Source organism: Eubalaena glacialis, chromosome 3 (assembly GCF_028564815.1).
Source record: "Eubalaena glacialis isolate mEubGla1 chromosome 3, mEubGla1.1.hap2.+ XY, whole genome shotgun sequence".
NCBI classification, from domain to species: Eukaryota; Metazoa; Chordata; class Mammalia; order Artiodactyla; family Balaenidae; genus Eubalaena; species Eubalaena glacialis.
Genome location: NC_083718.1, coordinates 76692979 through 76708487, shown reverse-complemented (window position 1 = coordinate 76708487; position 15509 = coordinate 76692979). Strand labels below are relative to the sequence as shown.

General features: G+C 48.1%; 1 protein-coding gene across 1 annotated transcript; it reads right to left on the bottom strand.

The window, feature by feature from the left end:
- Positions 1-645: 645 nt before the first annotated feature.
- LOC133088049 (T-lymphocyte surface antigen Ly-9-like) lies at positions 646-10625 on the bottom strand (the record flags this gene model as incomplete). The annotated part of the gene is given in 5 exon segments (XM_061185831.1): positions 646-719; positions 2294-2560; positions 3296-3568; positions 6533-6883; positions 10526-10625. Coding segments are annotated over 5 exon segments (1065 nt in total), but the record flags the coding sequence as incomplete, so codon positions are not given.
- Positions 10626-15509: the final 4884 nt, after the last annotated feature.

Here is a 15509-nt window from a genome sequence, read left to right as displayed (position 1 = left end):
CCTTCTCGCCAATAAATTCTATCTTCTTTACATTCTGCCTTGTGTCTAGAACTTATTTTCCAACCCGCGTTCAGACCACGACAACTAACAAATAAATATATATTTACAAATTTTGATAATTTGACAAAACTGAACTGGGTACAGTGACTATGAATAAGAAGTAAGATCCGCTTCAATAAGGTGGTCAAAGGCTGCTCCAAGGAGATGAAATTTAAGTTGAATCTGGGCCCTCTGAGCCCATTTACTTAAATTTTAACAAAAAAATAATGTATATGTACAAAATTTAATAGTTTTGTTAATTATGTATTATCATTATATATTAACTATGTTTCAAACCATTCAATTTTTCTTATGTGAATAAGCCCTCTTTTCTTTCTGAACACTTTAAAGCACAGTTAAACAAAACATAAACAGATTATTTTAAACTGAAGATATGTAGCAGTTTCTTGTTTGTTTTGAACTCGGTTTGCAAAAGAAATCAGTTTTACACTTAATCAGAATCAATGTCTCTCTCTCACTCACACCAGGAGATGCTGGTATCAGGTCACACTCTCTCTCTGTGTAGACTTCCTTATCTCTGTGTCTCACAGGATGACCCTCTTCTCACATTCTTCCTCTTGGCTTCTCCACATGTCAAGGTGAAATCTATTTAATCTGCAAAGCTCCCAGGATCAAAAAGAGAAGAAACTCTTTCCTCAAGGAGCAGAGTAGGAACGAACCTGAATAAACAATGATCACAGGTTAGGAACTGGGTAAAAGGAAGAGAAGAAAAGAAATGGGAAGACAGGGAAACAGGGGAAGGAGTACTCCAGGAAGAAAAGTCAGAGGTGTGAGTGGGCTGGAGACCCCTTGAGGAAGCTGGATCTGGGGATGGAGCTGAAATGTCCTCCAGGCCCCATAGAGAGGGAGGGAGAATGTTAATGTCTGAAGCCAATTATCCTGTTTCCTTGTGTCCCATTACACCCAGCATAGGCTGCCCCTTAAAATCTTGTCAGATTCACACTTCAAACACCTATTACATACTGTGTATTGGAGATGCAGAGAAGCATGGGCTTTGTCATGGTTCAATGGAGAAGACAGACACATGCACAAAGGCCATTATACAGCATGCTCAGGGCTCTCCTAAAGTCATTTACTAGGGTTAGCTGCAGATCGTGATGATTGTAACGGTGAGTTCCCCAAGGGGTGGGAATATATCCAGACCTCTTCTTCACTGTATCTTCAATGACTAGAACAACACAGCGTGCCTTAAAAATGCTCTGTAAATGCATGTTGTTTAATGAAGAAAGAGGTGCAAAAATATTTATACCTTAGATAGTGGGCAGACATCATAGGGTTTTAAGCGAAAAGAAACACAAGCATTGTTTTCATTTAGAATTAACCCCCTAGCAGCACAGTCAGGAGGATGATTGGGAGGGGAGGGGAGTTAGGAGACCAGGTGAGGAATACGTGAAGTGAGGAAGGTGTGAGCAATGGCTGGTAGCATGAGGAAGATGAGGGCTCTAAATAACCAGCTTTCTGCCTTTGGCAACAGGAAGAAAACAAGCGGCGTGGGGAGAGGCATGGGCATGGGGCAACATCAGTCCTGGGAAGGACTGTGACCCGAGAGAAGAGGTCCAGGAGAGAGCAGCCCACGTGGCTGAGGAGAGCGGGTCGAGGGTAACAGAATTGAGGAGTAGCCCCGGAGCTTACCTATCAGGATGCTACTGGGGCAAACCAGCCACAAGGGGTTGACGAGTGAATGGTTGGTGAGGAACCAGAGACAGGGAGCAGAGACAACTGTTTCAGAGGTCAGTGGAGAAGAGGAGAGGAACAGGTGTGTTTGGACCAAGGCGGTTTCCTGTCATGGCCTGTGGAAACCAGGAGTGGCCACCCTTGCCCACCGGAGGAGCACAGCCCCCTTACCCTCTCGGAGCAGCTCTAGGCAGGGGTAGGGGCTGAGGCTTCTCTGAGGACACAGGCAAGGAGGTCTGGGACCCCTCCTCGGTGGGCTCTGCAGGACTGAGTGGGGATGGGGGAAGCACCTTCCCTCAGGGAGTCCCGGGAATGAGCCAATACCCAGCTGAGTCTGCTGCAAGTCCAGACATGGGGGTCTGGGGCCGACAGAAGGTGGGCAGAGCGGGATGGTAGTGCCAGAACCCTCATCTCCTGCCACCCCAGAGACGCTCCCTCCTGCAAACTAATCCTGCCTTATTTTTCTTTAACCACTCCTAGAACCCTGAGGAAGGCAGGCAGGGATGCTGTGAATCTGGACCGAATCTGCAGTGAAAGGTTCTCAGAAGGAAGCGGCTACCTGAGCAGAGGGGCCTGACAGGGATGGAGCTGGAGCTCTGGCTGATGGGGTTCTTGGCAGTACAGCGATACCTGTCACTGACCCCAGATCTCCAGGACATGCTGAGAGTGGTCCCCCCGTGAGACACAACTGCCCCCTGGCCTTGGGGGTTCCAGCTCTACTTAACATCCTCTCCAGCCTGGTCCATCCAGCAAGCCAGGGTGATGAAGCAGGTTCCATCCTTCATGATCTGAGAGCTGGCCATGATATTGGGCTCTTGCAGACCCTCTGTGCCAAGAAGGGATAGTTCAAGCTATGAGAAGGCTCTGGCCTGGCCAAGCAGAGGAGAAGAAAGGTCAGAGTTCAAACGTAGGCCCTCTACCCCCACCCCCCACCATAGACGCGCAGGGTGAAATCCTTGGTCATGTTGATCAGGGGACTCTGCAGAGTAATCCAGGCTCTGTAGGAGTCAGAGTTCTTCAGCCTCAGGGAGCTGATCTGAAGAGAGTAGTCGTGGCGGAGGACACTCACTCTCCTGCTCTTGGGTCCCTGAGTCCCAGCAACCAGGATTGGTTTGCCTGCCGGTCCTGGTTGCAAAATAGCCACGAGCCCTGGAGAGCTCCAGGTAACCTTTTCAACCTCCTGCCCCACCGGGACCTCCAGGGGCAGAGTGGCCGACTTCCCAAGGGTGCTGACCACTATCTCCCCTACTGATTCCCCTCCCAGGATTCCTGGTCCTGCAGATGGAGAGAGAAAACCACAGCTTCAGCGTCAGGGCCTCCCTGCCCACTTGGGGCAGCCACAGGTCCCATCCAGCCCCTCCTGCCCAGACCCCTCCAGCCTCCCCATCAGCTCAAGCGGGTCTCCTCCCTCTCCCCTGACCACACGGACCAACCCTGGCCCACCCACTCTCTCAAGGGTGTTCGCCCCTCTCCTCGGGGCCTGAAGGGGACAAGACTCCTTCCTCCAGCTTCCGTCCACTCCAGAGCTGCCGAGCAGGGTGTGTGCTTGGGTTTCAGGTACCTGTGTATGAGGGCGGCACCAAGACAGGGAGGGAGCTGCTGTTACTGACTGGGTTCTTGACCATGCAGGTAAAGTTCAGAGCACTGTTCCCAGGTCTCAAGGAGACACTGAGGACAGACCCTCCATGGGACACAACAGGCGGGGGCCCCAGGGGTGTCCAGCTGTAGGTCACAGTGCCTCCTCTGCTTTCTGCCATGCATGTTAGGATGACGAGGCAGTGTCCATTCCCACTCATCCTGGAGCTCATTGTGACATGGGGCCAGGCCAGCTGCTCTGTGTGTGCAAAAAAGAACCAACGGAGGACTGGGAAACTGCTCTGGGCCTTCCCTTCACAGGGCAGAAGCAGGAGGCGTGGCTGCCAAGACCCTGCACCACCCTGAATACACATAAGGGACAACAGAGGCAGAAGCTGGCCACGTCTATTCTCAAGCTTTGGGCTTCATAAGGCATGTCACTTAATATCTCCTCAGATTCCCAGAACAATCTTATGAAGTAGCTAGGGAAGGTGTTATATATACTCTATTTAAGTTACTTGCCCAGAGTCTCATCGATCCCAAATCCAATGGATCTGACCTCAAAGCTGAATTCCCACCCTGCACTGAGTAGATGAAGGCTGTCTGTACAGGCAAGCAAGGAACCGTGTTGTAATTACATCTTTCCCCAGTAGGGGGCTCTGCAGTATACACTGAGCTTCCAGATGCTGAACGAGGCTCCCAGAGGATGTGGCCCTATACCTTTGAGGTTTCTCCTACGTCCTTGCATTCCCTTCCGCCTCCACTCCATCCCTTCTTACCCCAGGACCAGGCACCCGGATGCTCTCCTTAAGGTATCCATAGTCTCGTTATTTGCCCACCTGCCTCCCCAGGTCAGAATCAGGAGGGTTTGAGGGCAGCCACAAGAGCAGTTGCAGACAACAGACAATCAGGACAGGCAACAAAGTCACAAGGCTTGGGAGAAGGCTGCTCTGCTATTGGGCCTCTGCCCTGGGGTCCACCTAACAGTAGCCCCAGGGGCAACTCAACTGTGCAAAATAGGACAACACAGCCCAGAATGTCCCCCAGGAGAAGGCAAGCTGGACATGTCCATTGCTGGGTAACTTTCTGCTGCCTCACTCCAGTGTGTCTTCCATAGACCAAGCCCTGGGATCCAAACCCTTCCCCTGTGACTCCTCCTGCAGGCCCTTGTCTCCTCAGTGTCCTCTAAAGCTCAGGAAGATAAATACAGGGACATATGAGAAATCCAGGGTGTGGCATTGGGGTACCTGAGTTCTATTCCCAGCTCTCTGCATCTTTCTAGCTCTCTGTCACGGGTATGTCATTTTTTTCTCTCTGAGACTCAGTCTCCTTAGCCTAGAAATCCAAACCCCTTTCCTGCCTGTTAACAAGTCTGTCACGAACCGCCAGTGACTTGGGAAATACCCTGTGAAGGATGAAAGCCTGGCCCCTTATCATCACTCTTGCCCCAGGAGCCCTCTCTGGAAGACCCCACCTCTGATTGGTTAGCACAGCTTTATATCCTGCCCAGAATCCACACTGAACTCATCCTGCCAGAATGACCATCAGCATAGTGAGAGGGCTCTCCCACCACCCCTGGGGTGAACAGTCCTACCCCAGGTCCCAGCAGCCCCTCACCCAGTGTTCCCTTGCCCCGTCTGAGGAACGGGCTACAGCCATTCCAGGCCAATTTATGGCAGAAATGCTTTCTCCCCAGCCATGTGAACCTGACCGCGGCAATTCCATCATCCCCGACTTAAAAAAAAAAAATGCCTTCATCTAATAGGAATATTTCCTGTCACATAACCCAGGAAAATGTCTGAGAAGGTTCTCCACTTTCTCTCCATCACTTAGCTTCCTGTGTTCATCCTCACTCATCACTGGTACCTTTCCTGCTACCCACTGTAGAGGAACAGCTCTGCTATGGCATCATGGTCACCTTGCCTGGTGAACTTGCCATCCATGGCATCCTTGTTCCTCAAGCAAAGACTAGAACCACAGCTAATCCGAGTCTTGCAAAAGGCCTTGTGATCCTCCCAGAACATAACAGGAGGGTGGTCTGTGAGGAATTACCTAGAAGCCATCTCCCACGGGCCTTCCACTGGTCCCTCCTGGGAGGCTGTCATGAGCAGTTTGTCATGAGGTTCGGGGCTTCCTGCTCCACCCCCGCAGAACAGAGCTGCTGACTACAAAACCTCTTCTCTGCAGTCTAGAATTTGTTTCTCAGCAACCCCCATTATGTTCATCCGGTCCCTTTTTTCTCAGTGTCATCATTTCTGGGGTGTGGGATGAGGACCCAGGGATCTGGGACCTTTGGCCCCTCTCCCTCTCACTACCTATATAAGTAATAAGCTGTTTGAATCTAAAAGTGCCTGACTGTGTTTTCACTGGCCGATCTTGCTGCTGCATATGCCTGGCACCCCCCAACTCCTTGTCCCCTTTGTAGTTTCCCCTGCTAAAACAATCGTTTAAATTTCCTTAATGAATATGATAATAGTGTTCTCATACATCTGTACAGAGCTTTACAAAGCTCTTTCCCATGAATTTTATTCTCACAGAAGGTAGTGTTCCTATCTTAGCAAGGAGGAAGCTCAAGGCCACACAAGTAGGTTGTGGCAGAAGCCAGTTCTCAGGGCCTGAAATACCATTCTCTGCCCAGACCCAGCGGTTCTGCTGCAACTGGTCTGGGACACGTCCTGGGCCCCGAGATTTTTCAGGATATTCTCCCAGGTAACTCTACTTTCCATGTTTTTCCCCAGTGAGCACGTGTTAGCCTTGTAATTAGAAAGAGAATTATAAATGTAACCAAAAGGGAAGTGGGAAAGGCTATAAAAATGACTGAAAGGGACTTCCCTGGTGACGCAGTGGTTAAGAATCCGCCTGCCAATGCAGGGGACACGGGTTTGAGCCCTGGTCCGGGAAGATCCCACATGCCGTGGAGCAACTAAGCCCGTGCACCACAACTGCTGAGCCTGGCTCTAGAGCCCGCGAGCGACAACTACTGAAGCCTGCGTGCCACAACTACTGAAGCCCAAGTGCCTAGAGCCTAAGCCACTGCAATGAGAAGCCGACGCACTGCAACAAAGAGTACCCCCGCTCACCACAACTAGAGAAAGCCCGTGCACAGCAATGAAGACCCAACGCAGGCAAAAATAAATAAATAAAATAAATAAATTTATTTAAAAAAAAAAATGACTGAAAGACAGTCACCACACACACCCACCTGTGTTCCCCAGACACTCACCATAGACGTGCAGGCTGTACTCCCAGGTGTGGGTGATGAGGGAACTCCACAGATTAACATGGGCTCGGTAGGACCCTGCATCCTCCCAGCTCAGGTGACTGATCTGCAGGGAGCAGCCTGGGCCCACCACACTCAAACGACCCCAGTACTGCGTTTCTGCCTGGTAAAAGCTGTCTGGCCCTCCGGGTTCTACCAAGGTTACCATGGCTATTGCCCCGGGGACCGAACGACACATCCAGGAGATGCTCTCCACCTGCTGTCCATCCTGCAGCTGCAGGGGCAAAATGACAGACCCCCCTAGGGTCCCAGTTACCACCATGGGGGCTGAGTCCTCTCTGGAAGCCCCTGGTCCTGCAAACACAGAACAGAGGCTTCAGAGGCAGCCTATTACATTGGAGGCTCACAACAGGCCTGAGAGAGAGAGTCAGGACCATGATTATTATTCCTATTTTATAGGTGAGAAAACAGAGACCCACAGAATTTACGTGCGTTGCTCAAGACTACATAGCTAGTTAGGGATAGAACTAGAACACAACTTGGTCACTCCTCCACACCAAAGTGGTCTCCTTCAGCATTTACATTAATTAACATATAAGGAAATAATTAATGAAGGCTGTCCTAAAGGTTGCAGGTACTAAGTGTCATGGAGAGTAAGCAAAATTCTTGGGAGGGGCCTATGGGGGTGGTGATCTCTGCTGTTTCTGTGAGTCACTCTCTTGCCGATTCAGGGAATAGGACCAGAACTCACTTAGCCCAGCTCCATCCACAGCAGGAACTGCTTTCCAGCATCCCCCATAATTGCTTATTTGGCCACTTCTGAAACAAAAGCCAGCTCCTCTGAGGCCCAGCCAGGAATCTGGGAACATATCTTTCTAGAGCAGGAGGGCTGATGATGTGCTAGCCAAGCCAGGTTAAGCGTGGTCAGTGGGACAGTCATTTGGATACCAGCCTATACTGCCCTTGAGAGAAGAGTGTAACACCAGGGCACTAGTCAGACTGCCCAAGTTCAAGCCCTTGCTCTACCAGGTGCCAGCTGTGTGATCTTTGGCAGGTTACTTAACCTCTCTGAGTCCTGGTTTTCTCACCTGTGAAACAGGGAGTGCCATCTTCCAGGATTTTGTGAGTGTTAAATGAGATAATGCAAGTAAATGCCTCACTGTGGTATTATTAAAGATACTTAACGTCACTGAAATAAGTTGGTGACCGCATCTTGTTTGCATCCTTACCAAAACTAGTCAGTGCTCTTGCAGAGAAATGTAAAAAAAACACTCCTAAGTAGTGCGACCCACCTCTATTTTTGCAACACCGACACACAGTCCCAGGAGGCAGAAAGCCTGAAACTGACTCAGGTCTGCTGCATAGTTGTTTAAAGAGAAAAGGCTGCCTGGCCCAGGGAGGGATGCAGGTCCTGATTCAAACTGGAATCCAGAAGCACTGGCTGCATCACTGATTCCTAGGCCTGGTGGTGAGGTTTTTCTGCTGAAAGTTGAACTGAGAAGTCCTGTGATAGCAGCTGTGGTGACGAGGGGTAGGAGAGTGGTGGCTGTCTTGTGGGAGTGGGGATTCCACACTGGGGGACGTACAGCATCCTGTGTGCCCACCACAGAATCCACTGGACGGCCTGGTGTTCATTTCTTCCATGGAGCTATCCTGGCTCCACTTGGAGGATTGTGCAAATCGGCTGGAAGCATGCCAAGGCAGTGGCACCAGATGGATCTTTCTCATCCCAAGTTGGCCCAGGACCTAAAGTCTGGCCTGGAGGAATTCCACCTTGACCAAGCAGCTATGCTCACCCTTGCACCCTTGAGTGCAGTAACTCGTTAAGCCTAGTTCAAGTGCTGCTTCCTTCCTGGAGCCTTAGCTGAGCTCCATACTTCCGGTCTGGCCATGCCTTCCTCCTAGTTTCCTTCAGCCTGTGCTTTTGTTGGCTTGTTTTGTTTAAAGCTTTTACTTCTTTCTGCCTCATACAACTAGCTGGGTTGTTTGTCTTTCCCCATAGTTCATGAGCTCCCCAAGGACAGGAGAAGGTAGAAGGGAATTAGTATCTGAGCAATAAAGTAAAGTAAGGCTGAGGGTTGGAAAGAGACACAAAGGGATCAGATCAGTACATGAAACCCCAGTGCCAGACACTGCTGAGTACGTTAAGCACATTATTTTCTTTAACTTTCCCAGCAAACTAGTAAGGTCCGTATTCTTATTCCCACTTCACAGATGAAGACCATGAGACTCAAAGAGCTTAAGAAAATTACTTGCCCAGAGTCACCAGCTAGGAAGCAATAGAGGTCACATGAAACCCAAGTTCACTTGACCCCGAAGCTTATGCTCTGTTGACTACACTGTGCTGCCAGCAGCAGAATTGCACCACACCTAATTCCTCCCTGTGTGCCACTGACCCCTTTCCCCACCACACACACACAGCACAGGACCAGCACACAAGAGGCCTCAACAAATGTTTCTGGAATTGAACCCAAGAAATATGAACATTTCTTAAGGCAAGACCTGTCTCATCCATTCTTTTGCCACGTGCCCTAGGGATGCCCCTGTCAACAGTGACCTCCAAGGGCCTGGCCTGGACGCCACAGAGGAAGGGAAGCTCACAGATGTGCTTGCTTCGTGGAGGGATATGAAAGTGGAGGCAAGGGGAAGCTTCCAGGAATCCGGCCTCTGAGTTTCAATTCTGTGACTTTGGCTGGGGACACTGTGGTTCTCTGAGTTTCCTTGCTGCTGCTGCATTCCCACAGCTGGGCCGTGCTGACTTCCATTCTCACAGATCACCAGTTGTGTGCCAGAAGATGTCACCTAATCTCTCAGTCCATCGTCTGTAAAATATGCTTAATACTATCTGCCTTATCTATATCACAAGATTGTTGTAGGGATCAGATTATTTTATTTATTTATTTATTTAATAAATTTATTTGTTTTATTTATTTATATTTGGCTGTGTTGGGTCTTTGTTGCTGCGCACGGGCTTTCTCTAGTTGCGGTGAGCGGGGGCTACTCTTCGTTGCGGTGCGCGGGCTTCTCACTGTGGTGGCTCCTTTTGTTGTGGAGCACGGGCTCTAGGTGCGCGGGCTTCAGTAGTTGTGGCGCACGGGCTTAGTTGCTCTGCGGCATGTGGGATCTTCCCGGACCGGGCCTTGAACCTGTGTCCCCTGCATTGGCAGGTGGATTCTTAAACACTGTACCACCAGGGAAGCCTGGGATCAGGTTATTTTAAATTTGAGTAAAAGTTCTTTATAAACTGCCAAGTTTTAAACACATTTAAAGGATTCTACAGCAGGCTTAGGGGACACCCTAAAGGCTGGGGTGGTGGCCACCCTGAAGGCAGGTGACCCTGATAACCAGTGCAAGCTGGTTTCCTCCTAAATGAGGATGAAAGTGAAAGACTGAAACTCTGGAGACTAAGAGCAGAACCTGGCCCCTCACCACGGGTTTCTTAAGAGCTCTGTTCCTCTGGCCTCCAGTTCTCAAGTCTGTTTCCTGCCACCAATCATGTCCTTGGGGGCATGGGAGTGAGCAGTAAGAACCCAGAGGGACAGGAACAGCCACAAGGTGCCGGGTTTGAGATCCCCTACTGAAGTCATTTATGCGACAGGAAAGCCCAATTCACAATAAAGGTGACTCTCAGAGGCTTGGGGGAGAGAGACATAAGAGGATCATGCTTGAAATGGCAAGATGCAGACGAGCTCCTGGAACTGGCTGTGGCAGATCTCCTATCTCATGCCTCCACCATAGGTCTGTCTGGGGACGTCCAGGGTCCTTGTGACTCACTAGCAGAAGAACTGTGAAAGTGACAGGACACAATCTGGGTTTGCATGGTCTGAGATGATAGCACACGCACCCCTCATACACACACACACCTCACACACACACACACACACAGAGTCTGGCTCCCAGCGAGGCAACATCTTCGTGAAAATGACCCATTGCTGGAGAAACCCAACATGCAGGCAGGTAGAGGTGCCTGGGAGGCAGTGGCAAGGACAGACTTACCAGTGAGAAGACCAAGGAGGAGCAAGGACCACAGTAGAGAAAGGCCCATAATATGCAGCGGACTGGCGTGCCTCACGACAGCTGATGGGCTGTGTGCATGTAAATATCAGCCCACAAACATTTCCCATTTTTAGAGTTCACCGCTTTAATCACATGTAGCTTTTGAGTCCCATGATATGAAAAAAAGGGGATATGAAAGAAAGACGTGTGAGAGGCAACAGAGTGAGCTATTTAAAAGCCAAAGCTGACGACGTCGCAGCCTTGCTTTAAACCCTTCTAAGGTCCCCCATCCCCTACAAGGTAAAGTCCAGGGTCACAGTCCTGACAGATGAAATCCTTCAGGATCTGCTGGCTTCCCGACATGAGCTTGGCCTCATGTTGTCACCGAGTCTCACATCTTGGACTCCCCCCCACATACCTTATGATTTCTCACTGTTGTAAATTGACTCCTGCAATTGGGCTTACTGGACTACCCTAGTCCCTGCCACCTGGCTCACCTGCCTCCCTCTGATATCCTCCCGTTCCCCGACTAAAGTCATCACCGCCTTGAGAAAGGCTTCGCCTGAAACGCCACACTAGAACAGTTGCCCTCTTCTGGGCCTCTCAGTTTCCCCCTACTCGCCTCTATGGCAACACCCATCCTGCTGTGCCATAAACATCTGCTTCCTTGCATACTCTTCTTAGTAGTCTCTCAGCCCTTTGAGGGTAGGGCCTACTTTTTTCACCTTTCAGTTCCCAGTGACTAGCTCAGTATCAGCATATAGTAAGGGCTTAGTTCCTACACGCTTGGTAAGTCCATGAGTAGACACGGAGTCAACAGGCAGAGAAGAACGAGCCCAGAATGGCCCAAGGACAAAAATGTGACAGGCACAGGCTTGGCTGTAGCTTCTTTAGCACAGAAACAAGGCTGGAAGGATCCAGGGGACAAGACTTTTGGGACCGCCTCTACCTCCAACCACGAAGGACCAACAGATATCATTTTACTATCTTGCCCTGTTAGTGGTACAGTTGAGGGAGTTGTGTGAAAAGTCCTGGTCCACGGGTGGATGGAGAGAGAGGGGACAGCTGGGGCAGGTATGGAGCTCCCCTCCCCACCTCTCCACACCAAGGAGTCCTGATGGCTTTGCTAGGCTATGCAGACTCCTCTGACATCTCCATGAGAATGTGATTGTGACTAGTGTCTCCTGTCGCTAGCCACAATCTAGTCAGAAGTAAGGCTCCCTTACTTCTCAGACTTTGATAAGTATCTCCCTGGCCTTCAGTGTGTGGAGGCTAGGTGCCCCGACAAGACTTGAAGAGAATCTATGTTGCTTTTAAGAACGTCACCAATGGTCTCCCATCAGTCACATCCTATAGACCCTTTGGTCCTTATCTTCTATGACCGCTTGGTGGAATTTGATGTTGGAACACTCCCTGCTTGAAACCCTCCCTTGAGGGTGCTCCGGGATGCTATTCTCACTGGGTTCTCCTCACTCAATTATTCAACACACATATGAGCTCCTGCTGGGAGCTGCAAAGGCACTGTGCTGAGACTGGGGATTCAAAGGTGAAAAGAAGTTTCTGCAAGCATGTTGCTCACAGGCCAGTGGGAAAGTCACATCAATAGAAAAATAAAGTTATGTGAATGATTTAGCCTCAGGAGGGATTGGGTGCAGTGGGGTGTGTGTGAAGCTTTTTGATCTGAATCCTGCCTCTGCTGCTTGCTAGCCCTGTGACCTTAGCAAACTACCTTCCAGTCAATAAGACTCTCCCACTATCATTTATTTCCCTGAAGGTGGTTTTAGTGCTTTAAAAAATCATTCATAGGTTATACTGCTTTTAAGAATTCATATTCAGAGACTTCCCTGGTGGTCCAGCGGTTAAGAGTTCGCTCTCCCAATGCAGGGGGCCTGGGTTCGATTCCTGATCAGGGAACTAGATCCCCCATGCTGCAACTAAAGATCCCGCACGCGGCAACGAAGATGCTGTGTGCCGCAACTAAGACCTGGCCCGGCCAAATAAACAAATACTTTAAAAAAAAAAAAAGAATTCATATTCAATTTACTAAAAAAAAACCAAACAGACAAATTAAAAACCTGTCAGCCTTAAGGCCAGTTCAGCTTACAAACATATTGTTCCATTTACAAGTCAGGAAACTTTTAATAACCCTTTTTAGGGGCTATTGATAATATTTGACTCATTTTACAAATGTATAAATTGATTCCCTTAAGGACTTCAAACCTCACTATTGAATGTCATATATTTAAATTCCTTCTAAAGTATTTTAATCAACAAATAAGCCTCCCCAAATACTTAAAGAGAGCTTATAAATCTAGTAATTAAAGTTTTAAATATGGTAATTCTTAAGTTGTTTTAAAATATTCAATACTTCATATATACTTAAGATTTCCAACTAAAATCAAAGTGTAAATCAATTACTCAATTAACACAGTTCAAATCAGAACTACAAAGTTAACTATTACTTTAATAAGCTGAATTTCTTAAACAATACATATGCTTAAACAAAAAGTATTAACTGATATCTTGAACATGTCTATTCTGAATTCCTTATCTTTCCAGGATTGAAAGATTCATAACTACAAAGGAAACAATCATCTCAATCCCAGCTATTCCCTGGGCCACCTTCTCAACCAAGGACTGTTGCTTAATGACCAGATATCACTGAGACTTTAGCTGATGGTCACTTTATTTACTTTGTTGATGCCCTCTAAAAGGCTGGTCTCATGCCCTTGTCCCCTAGATTCAATTTGCACACTGTGATATTACCTAATTTTTCCCCTTCCTGCAGCTACAGAACTTGATTTTTCCTTTGCATTTCTTTTTGCTCTTAAGATATTTAACTCTCTTTCCATTTAGGTATAAAGAGCTTTGAACTTGCCAAAATTCTATACTCTTTTCATATTCTTCCAATCTTTAGGAATATTACATATTAGAACCCCACATAACATTAAAAGTAAAGTCCAAAAAATGCAGTTGTGTAAAATGCAGGGTCATCTTAATTGCAAAGTTATTAAAGGGCTGGTTTGGGGCTCATGGTGAATCTATGCAACTAAATTTGGGACTATGGTTGCAGGATCCAAATTGCAGCCCAGGCTGGAGTTTGATGCTACCTGAAGGCAATGCCCAGTAAATAGGAGCCTGTGACTGGCTGGATTTCCAGGACAGTAGCAGGGGTTCCAGACTTTCCAGTCATTTGCACCCTTTGCTGGCCTGGTACAAGGACACTGAGAAACTGGAGATGCTGGGGCCAACCTGCCTCCACTCTGCTTCCCAACACTAGGTGCCTTTGCATCCATAGCCCAATGAGAATATTAGCCCTTGCTGTGTGAAGACAGGGGCTGGGTGAGTACAAGACCCCATTTGCCAACTGCATTATATCAAAACTCACATTATTTTTGATTTTTATTGTACTTAATTACTATACTTAAATGATACTTCATTTGGATTCTGTGTGTCACAAGACTGTGTCTACCTATGTTCACAACTTCAAAGAAGGTCCTTCCAATGACTTTTCCCTCACTAAGCCTCAGTTTCCTCATCTCTAAAATGGGGATAATAGGAGTACCAACCAAATAGGGTTGATGTGAAGATTAAAAGAGAAAACGTATGTAAAACTCCAAGCACAAAGCCTTACCCACAGCAATTACTCAACAGATGTTAGTGATTATTTTCATTATTATCAATATCTTTGAACCCTCTCCCACCTTTCTTCTCTCTTCCCATCCAGGCTGTCCCTGCTCTCATGTTCCTACCTGGGCTCCCTAGTGACCTGTCTTCTCATATCTCAGTCTCATTCCTTCCATCCACCTTCCACTCTGCTGCTGGAGTAATCTTTCTTCGAGTCCTTGAGTCATGCAATGCCTCTGCTTAAAAACACTTGCTGGACCATCACTGCATGTAGTCTTATGTCTTAGTCCATTTGGGCCACTATAACAAAAATACCATAGGCTGTGTGCCTTATAAACAAGAAATTCAGTTCTGGAGGCTGGGAAGTCGAGGATCAAGGCACCAGCAGGTTTGGCGTCTGGTGAGAGCCTGCTTCCTGGCTCATAGACAGCCATCTTCTCACTGTGTCTTCACATGGCACAAGGGGTGAGGGAGCTCTCTGGGGTCTCTCGTATAAGGACACTAATCCCATTCTTGAGGGCCCCACCCTCAAGACCTCATCATCTCCCAAATGTTCCACTTCCTAAAACCATTGCATTTGGGATTAGACTTCAACATGTGAATGTTGGGGAGACACAAACATTTAGTCCATAGCTCCTAGGTTGTAAGACCCTTTATCTGAGCTGCGGCAACCACTCCTGGCCCCATGTCCTGCAGTTCTCTCTAGGCAACCATATTCTAGCCACAGGGCCAGTACTAGAGTGAGGTGAGAGAGGTGTCTAAAGCACAAATTTAAGGAGGTCTTCCCTCTCAGGATTCTACAACATCAGCTCATGACCAGCCTCTGAAGAAGCTCTCCATGGGCAGAGACCTGTTATCCTAATTGTCCCCCTCTCTCCCTCCTTCCTCCCAGACTTCCTGGGTTCAAATTCTCACTAACTACAAAACTCAGAGCAAGCTACTTACTCTCCTTATACCTCAGTTTTCTCATCTATAAAGTGGGGATGATAAAAAAATACCTATCTCATAAAGCTGTTGTGAAGACTAATGAGTTAATATGTGTCAAGTTTTAGAAGAGGGCCTAGCACCCGAGAAGCACTCACTGAATGTTAGCTAAAACCACACACTCCACCATCCTGAAGTTTTCTAAGTCCTCTAATGTTATAGCTTAAGTAAACATATAAATCTCAAGATACAACAAGCTACAGCTTAACCAGCTATTACACTATCAATTAAAAGAAGAAGTCAGCTTCCCAAGGCAAATAAAGGGAATTATGCTACCCCCCCCCAACTTACCTTCTCAACTCAGCCAGTTCTACAACTGTCACATGCAACATCCATCCTCAGCACAGTTTCCCTGGTGTTTTTTCAGGATTAA